Below are 12,389 nucleotides of genomic sequence, written 5' to 3' on the forward strand. Positions count from 1 at the left end.
GCAGTACAGACAAACAGTATTAGTTGACACGCATTTGAAAGCGCAGCAGGGAAGCGCGCCTTTCTTTGACCAGGTAGCGACCCTTTCTCTCATCTACTCCTGTGTCTGAAACGTGTGTCTGCGTCGCAGTGTGTGTGTGTGTGTGTCTGTGTGTGTGTGAGAGAGAGAGAGAGAGAGAGAGAGAGAGAGAGAGAGAAAGCAAGGGAGAGGGAAATGATTTGAGAGAGCGACATTCTGACCTCATAGAAACGTTTAGAAAATGTTTTCTGCTGTTTCTGAGATTTCCATATTAGTGAGAGAGGGAACGGTATAACGTTTGAACACTTTTTGTTTTGTTGTAGTTGTTGATATGCATGCGCACGGTCCCTATCACAGATCAGATTTAGATCGCCATAATAGCAACACCAAGTAGTAATCTGAAATATGAAATAACAATTTAAGCGCCATGCGCGCAGCTTCTAGGAACAATAAACGTTGACACATTACATTGATTAATCAATATGCTGGCCTAAACATCCACACTGTCATCAACCTGACAAAACAGTGCTGACAAGACCCTCTTCAACTGGTTATTGAATTTTTAATGATGAATATCGTGATCAATCAAAAACATTAATCTTCCAGATGCAACGACAATGCATGTTTTTGGGAAAACATTGTAAGAACACAACCCCGTTAAATGAAGGTTGAGATTTGCATTAAGTGTCTTCAGATTAGATACTGATAAGACTGGTGCGGGTTCACCTGTAACCGTTAATTCTGTCGAATGTCTCACCACTTTCACGGAATTACATCACTGGATACACAAAATTGCCATCATTACCATCATTGTGGTCGGTCGTTTTTACAACATTACATTAATGGCATTTGGCAGACGCTCTTATCCAGAGCGACGTACAGTTGATTAGACTAAGCAGGAGACAATCCTCCCCTGGAGCAATGCAGGGTTAAGGGCTTGCTCGAGGGGCCCAGGGGCTGTGCGTATCTTATTGTGGCTACACCGGGATTTGAACCACCGACTATATCCTATTAGAATAGCTTATAACTCAGCATAACCACTTGATGGAAAAGATCACACAGTGCTCCGTGGGGTAGTATGATGAATATTTTTATTTAAGAAAAATAAATAAATCTTCTCTTTACAATATTTAACAACACGAGAATACATTGCATTGTGCAAAAAAAAACAAAAAAAAAACAACTGCTGTTTATTTCCCCCTGTCCAGTGTCTTTGATGTTAAAGGTCCCCAGAGTCTTTTTGACGGTTGAACAACACATTCAGTAACAGATGGGGTGCAATAGGTGCTGCGCTCGCTGTGCTGGTATCTGCTCCAGTGGGCGCTGGTAGGATGCCAGTGCTGTTGAGATGAAGGGGTGTCGCTGTCCAGTGCTGCCGTGGTTCTGAAACGCAGGGGAGCATGGCAAGAACACCGCCGGGAAGCCAACAGCGGGAGTAAAGTGGTGCGTCCAATCTTGCACCTCCCGTTTCAGCTTCATTCTCCGGTTCTGAAACCAGGTTCTCACCTGAAATGAAAGGAATGAATGAATACATGTAAGCCAGCAAGCAAGTAACCGAGGACAGGTAGGATCACAAAACTTGATTGTCGTTCAAGAAATTACAGACAGACGCATACCTGCGTTTCAGAGAGGTTCAGTTCCGCTGCAGTTTTAACTCTCCCGCTAGGATCCAGATACTTCTGCTTGTTGAAGGTCTTCTCCAGTTTGTAGATTTGTTCGGAAGTGAACTTGGTGCGAGCTCTGCGGCTCTCCCTCTCTCGGGCCACTTCAACTGACCGGCCTTCAACGGTAGCAGCCTCGCTCTCGTAGCCGGAAGAATAGCTGCTATTTTCTGAAACTGAACAAGAATGGAATATTAGACTGCCCTATAATATTACTGTACATTGTTTATTTCAATTGTAAACCCTAGACCAATTCCAAATACAAGGTATCCGCAAAATATACTTACAGCTTGGGGAAGGGCTGCCAATTGGATTGTAAGAACAATTTGTGGAGGATTTGTTCATGTCGTCGTCCCCAGTGCCATTAGGTCTCGACTGAAAACAGACCTTGTTATTGCACGTAGAAGGACCAGGTTGAACTACACATGAGATGTGTTTTTTAAAATGTACCGGGGTACTTTGCAAAATGTTTCTGTCCTGTTCATTTGAAATGTCGTAATGGCTCCGAGCCAGCCAGTCAATAGAAAAACTCTTGACCATGTCGAACTTTGCGGTGATAATGTATCCACACGTTGTAGGCAATGCTTGCTCTGTCAATAATGACTTGAGCTTTTTAGGCGGTTTCAAATAGGAGCAGTCCCCGTAAATATTAGCATATGCAAAAGGACGTTACCACCTGACTGTTCTCGGTGATTAGAGCCTAATGGGTCGTTACAGGAGTTTTCACATTTTCTTTGACTGTGTGAAGACCTGGCGCCACCAAGTCTGTGAGAACCAGTCCACTCATACATTTGTATGCATCGAATTTGGAGGCGTAGCGCACCCTTATATAGATTGGCTTGCCCATGTTTGCCAAATGTATATTTGAAACTTTATAGAATCTGCATCGGAAAATAATGGACGGTTAGAATTGAGGCACCCTGTCACGTTCACGTGATTTTTTTCAACAAGATTATATAGGCCAATTCACTGTGCAACAGTAGAATTGTAGTATTTATGTTGGGAGGAAATGATAGGCTATAACCTCATGATCTAAATATTTTACTTTAAGTCGCTGTGAAGTATCTTAAGAAGTGTTCTATCTTTATTTATTCTAATGCAATCTGCTGGTTTCGGTAAATGAACAATTTCGTTTCACAATAAAAAAAGGCCAATAGCCACTCACCGCCTGGGAATGCAATATAACTGATAATAATAGCGATTACAATGAGTTTCTAATGGTCTGGTATTAACATGTTCTGGATTCCCCGTTGAGCACTGGCGCCTCCGCGATAGAACCGCACTGTTGGTGCGGGCGGCTTAACATTACAGATCAAAGGCATTACAGTAGCAACACAATTAAGTTTGATTGTTCTTCAAAATGCAAAGCGAAGGTGAGGCATGTGGTCTCCGGAACAGATGAAAACCCCGCCACTATCACATGCAGGCATATTATTGTAGTTTCTTACAAAAATAAAGAGGCTACCTCAATTTCGTGAACATAGGGTGAATTAAGAATAGAAACATAATTTTACTTAATGCCGCTCTTGGAGAAATACAATAATTCGTCGCCAAATGGAACGGTTCATCTGCAAGTAGGTTAACTACAGAGTAACAATAGTTAACAAACAAGGTTGGTGTAACCATGGCCACACACCTCAAAATCACTTTGAAAGGGAAATAGTGACCGAGACGCCTGGGCGACGAAGGTGCCACAGCCACTCAGGCGTCTGGACGCTTAACCTCAAAGATTCTGCGTGTTTGACGGGCAGGGCGTCCAACCGCGCGTAGACAATGTCCCAGAAAGGATCGTTTAGCAAAAACAATGCAGAGACGATGCTTTGCTGAATGTGTTCTTTATCAGCTATCTGTAGATACAAAGACTCAAAGATCTTTGCCTTCCAATTACGCCCTCTATCTAGAAGGCTTTGAAGATGGAGCCCGTGATCCTTGTGGAAAACAATCAGTGCCCTTCATCGCGGAGAGAAGCCGCCTCTGGAAGTTGTCTCCAGGGGCGCGTATTTCCTCGCCTTTATGTGACAATTTTCACAGCAGGAACAAACAAATTGGCAGCGGCCCTTTCCCGTTTTTCCTGTGAGGTAGTCAGAGGCCCTGACAGTTGTTATACGCAGTGATGGTAATGTCTGTGTGTGTGTGTGTGTGTGTGTGTGTGTGTGTGAGTACATATCAAAGGTACGCATATAGGGGTCATTCTTTCTCTTAATTATGCATCACTCAATTATAGTTTTATTCAAATAATGTTACTTAATCTAAATGAAACCAGCCTGACTTCACAAATTCTTCATGTGAATAACTAACTGCAGAGACAATATCATCAAGATTTTCCCACTCATTTTTAATTATTTAACATCTTTTTGTGGCTCTTATGGCAACATACAAATATATAAGTGGTTATTTACACAATTAAAACTTAAGTGATGTACATGATCCCAAAATAATTAAGAAGTGAAACGATTAGTCCTTCAACAACTGCAGTACATTTGGGGACAAAATTCCCTACATTTCATATGTTTAGACCAAAGAAATATGCAACACCAAATCATAAGAAAATCAATCAATCTTATATTTCAGTATACAATCCATTTGCTGTAAACTACAATTACATTTTGTACCTATAATAAAAAGACATTTTAGATTAATAAGACCCATACTTCAGATTTCACTTCAATCACACAGAATGGACATTAAGTCAGACTGGCACAGTATGGTATTGGTAGTCCGCAGTAATTTTGTAGTACGTGCAAATTATATGCGGAAAATGGCTAGCTCGTACTAGGATTAAGAACAAGCAGAATAACTAAAGCAGAATCTCACAGGAATACACAGAAATGAGCACCCTGGCCTTCAGTGGTGATATGATTATAGATTTACTGTCATATTAGACATTTCAATATAAGGTAGCTTTCAAATTTGTTTTAAAACCTCAGGATGGACGCACGCACGCGCTGACACACACACACACACACACTGTCTCAGACATGCTTACAGAAACACCAGCATAATGTCTCTATTCCTTCGTCCACCATTTTGAAGCAGCACTGAAACAATGAAGAGCCTTTGGTTTTCCTTTGCTAGCAGGAGAGGTTGACCTTATGAACCCAGACAGACAACACGTACAGAACAAGGGTAAAATGGGCTGTGTCCTGTTCTCTGTACACATCACTGCTGGTACAAATGCTTAATGAGAGAGGGAACGGAATCAGCTGAGGGAGGGAGCGGTATCAGCTGAGAGAGGGAACGGAATCAGCTGAGAGAGGGAACGGTATCAGCTGAGAGAGGGAACGGTATCAGCTGAGAGAGGGAACGGTATCAGCTGAGAGAGGGAACGGTATCAGCTGAGGGAGGGAACAGAATCAGCTGAGAGAGGGAACGGAATCAGCTGAGGGAGGGAACGGAATCAGCTGAGGGAGGGAACGGTATCAGCTGAGAGAGGGAACGGAATCAGCTGAGGGAGGGAACGGAATCAGCTGAGAGAGGGAACGGTATCAGCTCCGTCCTCTAACCCGCCGGAGCGCATCGAAGCTGAGCATGAGGAGACAGACTGTAAGGCCGGCTGTGAGATGAATGAGGGGAACAGCGTTCTGCAGCGCTAGCTCCGGGGCGTATCCTCTACCCCCTCCCCGAGCCCCTCAGCCCGGGGGCGGTCACTGAAAGGTGGCCTTCACCCGCCGCAGGGTGTCCTGGATCTTCTTGGAGTGGCGCTCGGCGGGGATCTGGTGGAAGTTGGCGTCGTTCTCGGCCGCCAGCAGGGCGATGTCGCTGTTGCTCAGGAGGGCGACGCGGTGGCGCAGGTACGCCTGGAGGTCTGGGTCCGGGACGTACGCGAACACGTTCTCCTGGAAGGCATGGACCTGGCTCACCACCTTTGCTATGTTCCTGCAGGAAAGAGAGAAACAGAGAGAAGGAGAGAGAGAAGAGCAGGACAGTAAGGGAATCTATTGTGAATATATTTCTATGTCTATTGGAGTATGATAAGACTAACAGAACAGACTTGGGTGGTGGCTCTCGCCCCTCTGTGAACCTGAATCCATGCCAGCACCAAGCATGAGCAGGAGTCCTGCTGGGAGAATTAGCCTGTTAGCTAGCTCCTCTGCCGACTCCTCCCACAGCTTCACCGAAAGAGCGTCTCCGAAAAGAACAGCAGCAAACCCGTCTGCGCTCTCCCAAACTCAGTCATCTCACCGGCGAGATGGGACCAGACATCCCAAATCGAAGAACAAAGAAAAAGGAAATGAAAAAGACATCAAAAATAAAAGTGAACCGAAGATTCTTCACATACACTCTCTTCCAGCTCAGAAGTAGTTGTTTTTTTCTCTTTCTTTTTGTGAGAAATGAACTTGTTTTCAGAACAGCAAACTGTGTCATTGCTATTCGGTTGGACGGCCCCCGACCCCCAGCATCTGCCTGCAAAGCTGTGGATGAAAGCACCTGGAGAGAGACGGGCCCCGCTATCGCTGCGCGTCTCTCAGGCCATCTGGCTCCTCCGCGCCTCCTCCAGTGAAACCTCCACGCTTTGGCAGCGGCGCTGCTTCGCCAGCTGTCTCCCCAGCACTCACCTGCTCTCCCTCACCCTCCACATCTGCCCCGAATCGCACGTCCTGCAGCGAGTTACACTGTCTCAGTCAAACTGCTCTATATCGCGTGAGCGATTGTTCCAGTCGGCCAAACGTAAAGGAATGGCTATAAATCCAACTAGTTATTTTGTCTCAAATTTACTTATATTATTGACGTTTATTGCATGTAATGAACTGAGGATTTGACCAACAAATCGCATAGCAAAATATTTTGGTAAGAATTTACTTAAATTAATAGGAATAAGAACTCGAGAAAAATAAGTAGACGTCCACTGTTGTTCTAGAGTTACGGCACAGCAGGACTGATATTGCAGAAGAAATGTTGTTACAGTTGTTGAAGTGTGCTGAGCTGAAGCCCCAGTGAGTAGTTATTGAGTTAAGGGTGAATTCACACCATGTGAGAGTTTACTGTGCATGGGAAGGCACCCTTGCAATAAAAACAGTTCTCTCACTGCTATGAACTTTTTCAAAGACTTTGAAGATTACTGTGATATCGAACTCAATTTTTATATTCAACTTCAGTGTTAATCTTAGAAGCAACACAAATTATCAGTTACATGCACTAAATTTCTAATGTGTATGTAAAATGATTTCAAAGCTTTAAAAGAAACTAAATATTTTTTAGTGTGAAAGTACAGTTGAGTGAAAGTGTGAAAGTAAATGTTACAGCAATATAATTGAGTGAATCAGGGGTCAGGTTTTTAGAATGTAAGAGGATGCGAGAAGCGTATTTGTGCCTGGACTACATTCAGACCCCCCCACCCCCCACCCCTGAAGACAGTGTGGTTCAGTGAGAGAGAGAGAAGTGGGCTGACACAGATTTGGAGCAGAACAGTGCACTTCAGGGCCCTCACTGGACAGCACGAGTCAAGCTGGCCTCATCCTCTGCCTTCACCACCAAGTCAGCCCATTGACACCAGGCCTTGAGACACTGTGTTTATAACAGGGCTACTTAACATCAGTTCTGCATCAAAGTTGACTTTTACAGTTTTTCTTTAAAGTGGAGTTTGATATACAGTCCAAGGCATGTGTATGGATGATTATGTTATTAGGATCAATATTTAATTAAATGTAAAATCTGAAATTAATGTATAAGAAAATAACCAAATAAATTATTAAACTTAGCATTAAGAACAATTGCAATGCAATATTTACAACCAACACAATTGTAAAGTAATTTAAAAACTGAAATAAACTTGATAACCATACAGTACAATATGTAATAAACAAGCCATAAGTAAAATTATAGTTAAGTAGTTAAGTATTATATACCATATATTTAGCATTACTATTACAGAATACATACAGTATTATAAGCTGGGAATGGCTTGAAGCAACTCCGATCCCAACTCATGCTCTGTGATCTTACACTACCTTACAGTGATGTGTCTACTTCTATATTGATTTTTCAATTTCTCTGAAACAAATTACACAAGTCCACATTCTCTTTCTATATTCCTTTGAGGTTCATTCCTGGTGTATGTCGATTTTCTGAAGAAATGTTTCAACTGGAGAAGCAACCTTGAGTCACATGCCAGACTGACATGACATCCAGTGTGTGGCTGCATGTCTGGGGCAGGTACCTCAGTTTGGGCCACTTGTAGGCCCCGTTGGCCAGGGTGAAGGCCCCGATCTCCAGCTGCTGGATGTGCATGGCCAGGATGTGGGCGGCCGGCAGGGTGGGCTTTCTCCTAAAGCGCTCTCCCTCCATCAGGCACAGGTTATCACTCTTCAGGAACACCTGGAACAGGGGTCAGAGGTCACCCGCACCCTACCTGTGCAATCAAATACTGCATTTCGCTTTCCTCAGCCGAAGAGCGATTAACGCGTTCGGCCTTTACACACTTTTCACACACTCGATTTAGACAGGCGGGGACGTTTCCTGAAGCAGCTCAACTTAACGTGAAATAACTCTCTCCAAAATACATCAGAGATTACTCTTAGAGAATTTAGTTATTCCCTGAATACTATTGCAACAAACAAAATTTGAGATAAAAAAGTTCACTATTAACTAACACTAACATCTAACTTATCTAATTTAGATAAGAAATCCAGTCTCTATCTGCTAGAGCGCTATACAGAATCCACCTGAAGGGGGCGCCATGCTTCTTCATACCTGCACTGTCCTCAGCTCCTCCAGGATCTGCCATGCTTTAGCAGAGAGATGTCTCCATGCCTGTCAATGAGAAACAGAGAGAGAGAGAGAGAGAGAGAGAGAGAGAGAGAGAGAGAGAGAGAGAGAGAGAGAGAGAGAGAGAGAGAGAGAGAGAGAGAGAGAGAGAGAGAGAAAAGCAAGGGAGAGGGAGATAATAGTGTGACCTCTTTGATTTGATTACTGCTCTAAAATACTTCATGTACTTTTATATATTTTCAGGTGAACTGGGCCTTCAAGACTTCAAGGCCTTCTCTACCTGGTCTCTACTTTTCTGTATCTACATCTAGCCAGAGGTATTTGAGGGTTAAAAGGGCTTGGATATCACATCACCATATTTACTGTGAAATCACATGCTCTCTATGTTATGTCTTTATTCCAACCTTTATTTGGGGATTATTTCTCCATGTTTCACATTCAAGGCTGACTGGCAGATTGCCCATGTACTTTTATTCAGCTGAAGTGAATGGTGAAAGGAGACAAAACAGAACAGAACCTTGTTGAGATTGTATTAAAAAAGAAAAAAACTTTCATATTCAGCTGCCAATGAGAGGTGGTATTGTGCATTCACAGCAGGGCAAGGAGAGAACAATAACAGCACTTTAAATAACTAAAGCGACCTAGCGACTCACCGGTAACTGCTTGATAATCACGTTCTCCAGGCCTCCAAGGATCTGTATGGCTGTGGCAAAATTTCTTGACTCATAGCAACACTTGGCCATCAACAGAAATTTTGTAAGCAGGCCAGCTTGCGCCTGGAAACATTATGGATATGAAAGAGTGAGTTAAATACTTGATACTGTGACAATGTAAAAATAAACTGACTGCTCAACACTGAAATAATTATCTTAAGCTCCAGCATCCCCCTTTAAAAGCCAACTGCAGTGTCAACAGCACACACTGTATCAGGTCACACTGTATTTGCCTCCTCCCGTACGGCAAAGAATCTTGGGGTGACTCTTGATAACTGCCTCACCCTGGCTCCACAAGTATCCTCCACTGTCAGAACCTGCAGGTTCTTTCTGTATAATATACGCCGTATCCGTCATCTCCTGACGGAGAAAGCCATCCAGCTCCTAGTCCAGGCGCTCGTCATTTCCCACCTGGATTACTGCAACTCCCTCCTAGCCGGTCTCCCAGCGTGTGCCATCAAGCCCCTCCAGCTGGTCCAGAATGCTGCAGCCCACCTGATCACCAGTCAGCCCAGGTCGGCTCATGTCACCCCGCTTCTCATTGGCCTCCACTGGCTTCCTATTGCCGCATGCATCCGATTCAAGGCCCTAGTGTTGGCATTTCAGGCTGCTAAGGGGACTGCCCCACCTTACATACAATCCTTGATCACTCCCTACTCCCCAGCTAGACCACTCCGGTCTGCCAGCTCTGGTCGCCTTATGGTTCCCTCTCTACGTGCACCTGGCGGTCGAGCTGCACGTTCACGCATGTTTCCCGTTCTGGTTCCTCAGTGGTGGAATGACTTGCCTACCACTGTCAGGACAGCAGAATCCCTCCCCCTATTTCGACGCAGACGCAAAACACACCTTTTCAAACTCTACCTTAGCCCTCCCTCCTGATTTCCCCCACCCCCCTTTCTGATATCCCTATCCTCCTTGTCTAACCCAAAAAAAAAAAAAAAAAAAAAAAAAAAAAAACCTGACTATGGTGACTATATGTTTAGAACAGCATTCCATGTGTATTTTCCTAGTTATGGATGTGATGCTTTGACTTGTGGAAGAACCTATGCACTTGTAAATCGCTTTGGATTAAAAGCGTCTGCCAAATGACTAAAATGTAAAAATGTAAATGTAAGGTCAGCAGGCCTCTCACAGGCTGTCAGTTATAGGCCAGTGCTAAGCCTGACAGGAACATTCTGCGTAGTACAAAGCGGCCGAAATGCCTTTGCTGCCCCCTGCTGTTCTGGAATATTATGTTCATGCTGCTGTTGATTGGATATTATGATTATTTTTGTATGCTGTGTACTTTGAAGACAGAATTCAGTGTCCTGGTCTAAACAATATACAATGTTGTGCCTTCAGCGGTCAAGAGCCCTCAATACCAAAATGGAGTTAGAAAACCAACACCAAAGGCATTGGTAAATTCACATTCTCATGCATGGTCACTCACCTTTAAGGAGTCACAGATGACGATTTCGGCTGAAACCCAGGTGGCAACACTGTCGGCATACTTCAGCAGTTGGGGGAGGTATCTATCCTGCAGCATTGTGTCCGAGGCAAAGAGGCTGCTGCCCTCTGTTGGCGGGAGGTCAGGCGACAGGTTTCTGAAAGAGTGGGGAGAGAAGACAGGACTGGTAATACGCACCACATCGACAGCCTGTCACAAAGGCAGAGAGCAGAATATCTGCAGATAACAACATCTAACTAAAGGCCAGAGGAATGACCAGCAAAAACACTGATTAAACATACACCTACAACTTATTAGCATTATACATTTTTAAAGAAAAAGTTAATAATAAATGAAAACTGAATCGAATCTGATGACCAGTCATGGTGTGGTAATCCTTAAGGAATGTGCCGACTCGTTCCACTCAGAGGAGCAGAGTGATGGATTGTGGGTAAGCTTTGGACTGTGTACAGTGCATGTGCTCACTTGCTCACTGCCTTGTCCCTGACTCCCTGTGCTCGAGAGTTCAGGAAGTGCACTGGGTGGCAACCTTGAAATATTTCCTGAGGAGAAAACCAAAAAAAGGGTTAGTATGTATGAGATTCCAGTATGTATTAGATTATGATCATTTATGAATGAGCACATTCTCCTTGTTTAGCGTTTCTACACAGTTGTGTCTTTTTATTTTCGACAGAAATGATCTGTCTCCACCTTGTGGTTGTATGATAAATTAGACAAAAGTAGAGCTGGAGAAGCAGGTCTGGACTGGTCAACCAGCTAAACCATGTCGAGTTGGGAGCTGGTCTGAACTGGTCAACCAGCTACCAGCTGTTTCAAACTTAGCTTGAGCAATTTTTTTCAGCAGTTAACCTGTAGCTAGCGTGCCACGCCTTTTGAAGGGAGTCAACCTGTAGCGAGTGTGTCGTACCTGTTGGAGGTAGCAAATGTGTAGCTTGCATGCCACAACTTTTGGAGGTAGGTAACCTGAAGCTAGCGTGCCACACCTTTTGGAAGTAGCTAACCTGTAGCTAGCATGCCACACCTTTTGAAGGTAGTTAACCTGTAACAAGTTTGTCATACCTGTTGGAGGTAGCTAACTTGTAGCTAGCGTGCCGCACCTGTTGGAAGTAGCTAACCTGTAGCTAGCATGCCACACCTTTTGAAGGTAGTTAACCTGTAGCAAGTTTGTCGTACCTGTTGGAGCAGTGTGAGCTGGTTAGCAGCGTGCTGGGCTCTGCGCTCACTCTGGTAGAAGGGGTAGCGGTCTTCAGTTCTGAGGGAGGCACAACTCAGCTCGTCCAGCAGGGAGGAGTAGCAGGGCCGGGGCAGGGCCGCAGCGATGGAGAAAGCCTTCTCCTTGGGCTGCGCTGACTGGGGCTCCACCACTCTAGACACCCTCCATTGGAAACTCTGCAGCACAGACAACACACACATTAAGACAAAGACACACATGCAACACCCACACACAAGAAGACACAGACACACATACAATACCCACACACATGAAACATTTTGAAATGACTTAACTGGGATGCTTAGAGAAATGTATGGACAAAACAAAGTGGATATTCAGGACTTGCACATCCAGAAAGTCAAACAGCCATCAAGACGTGACCACCCAACCACAGAGATACAGGTCTGCCCCAATCACACATTCAGGTGGCTGACCTGGTCAAGAATTCCCACCTTTCTACTAGAATCTTCCATGGAGTGCACGGTGAGGGTGTCGTCCTCTTCCTGAACGCTGGTCGGGCTCCCGCAGCCCCTGGACACCATGTGGCACCTCCTCTTTGTGGGCGGGCTCTGGAGCAGTGTCAGTAATGCCTCCCCCCGGCCCTCTACCGGAACCACCTACAAACAGCGCCC

At 44.6% G+C, this 12,389-nt stretch overlaps 2 protein-coding genes across 2 annotated transcripts in view; both read right to left on the minus strand.

Moving 5' to 3' along the window:
• Nucleotides 1–1,278: 1,278 nt before the first annotated feature.
• On the minus strand, nt 1,279–2,526 carry LOC133118610 (homeobox protein vent1-like). Its single transcript, XM_061228722.1, has 3 exons — nt 2,523–2,526; nt 1,635–1,849; nt 1,279–1,524 (listed from the first exon to the last, which is right to left on the minus strand). Exons 1-3 carry the CDS (start codon nt 2,524–2,526, stop codon nt 1,279–1,281), a joined length of 465 nt encoding a protein of 154 aa, XP_061084706.1.
• Nucleotides 2,527–3,995: 1,469 nt separating this feature from the next.
• Nucleotides 3,996–12,389, minus strand: part of LOC133118611 (kinase non-catalytic C-lobe domain-containing protein 1) — a 39,718-nt gene continuing 31,324 nt past the window's right edge. Inside the window, exons 24-31 of the mRNA XM_061228724.1 lie at nt 12,210–12,374; nt 11,718–11,933; nt 11,010–11,086; nt 10,527–10,680; nt 9,038–9,160; nt 8,370–8,429; nt 7,837–7,994; nt 3,996–5,555 (exon numbers count right to left, since the gene is read on the minus strand). Of these exons, the coding sequence (XP_061084708.1) occupies nt 5,324–5,555; nt 7,837–7,994; nt 8,370–8,429; nt 9,038–9,160; nt 10,527–10,680; nt 11,010–11,086; nt 11,718–11,933; nt 12,210–12,374 (1,185 nt within the window). The 3' untranslated portion in view covers nt 3,996–5,323. The remainder of the gene's footprint in view (nt 5,556–7,836; nt 7,995–8,369; nt 8,430–9,037; nt 9,161–10,526; nt 10,681–11,009; nt 11,087–11,717; nt 11,934–12,209; nt 12,375–12,389) is intronic.

This window comes from Conger conger, chromosome 18 (genome assembly GCF_963514075.1).
Source record: "Conger conger chromosome 18, fConCon1.1, whole genome shotgun sequence".
In the NCBI taxonomy this organism is placed as follows: Eukaryota; Metazoa; Chordata; class Actinopteri; order Anguilliformes; family Congridae; genus Conger; species Conger conger.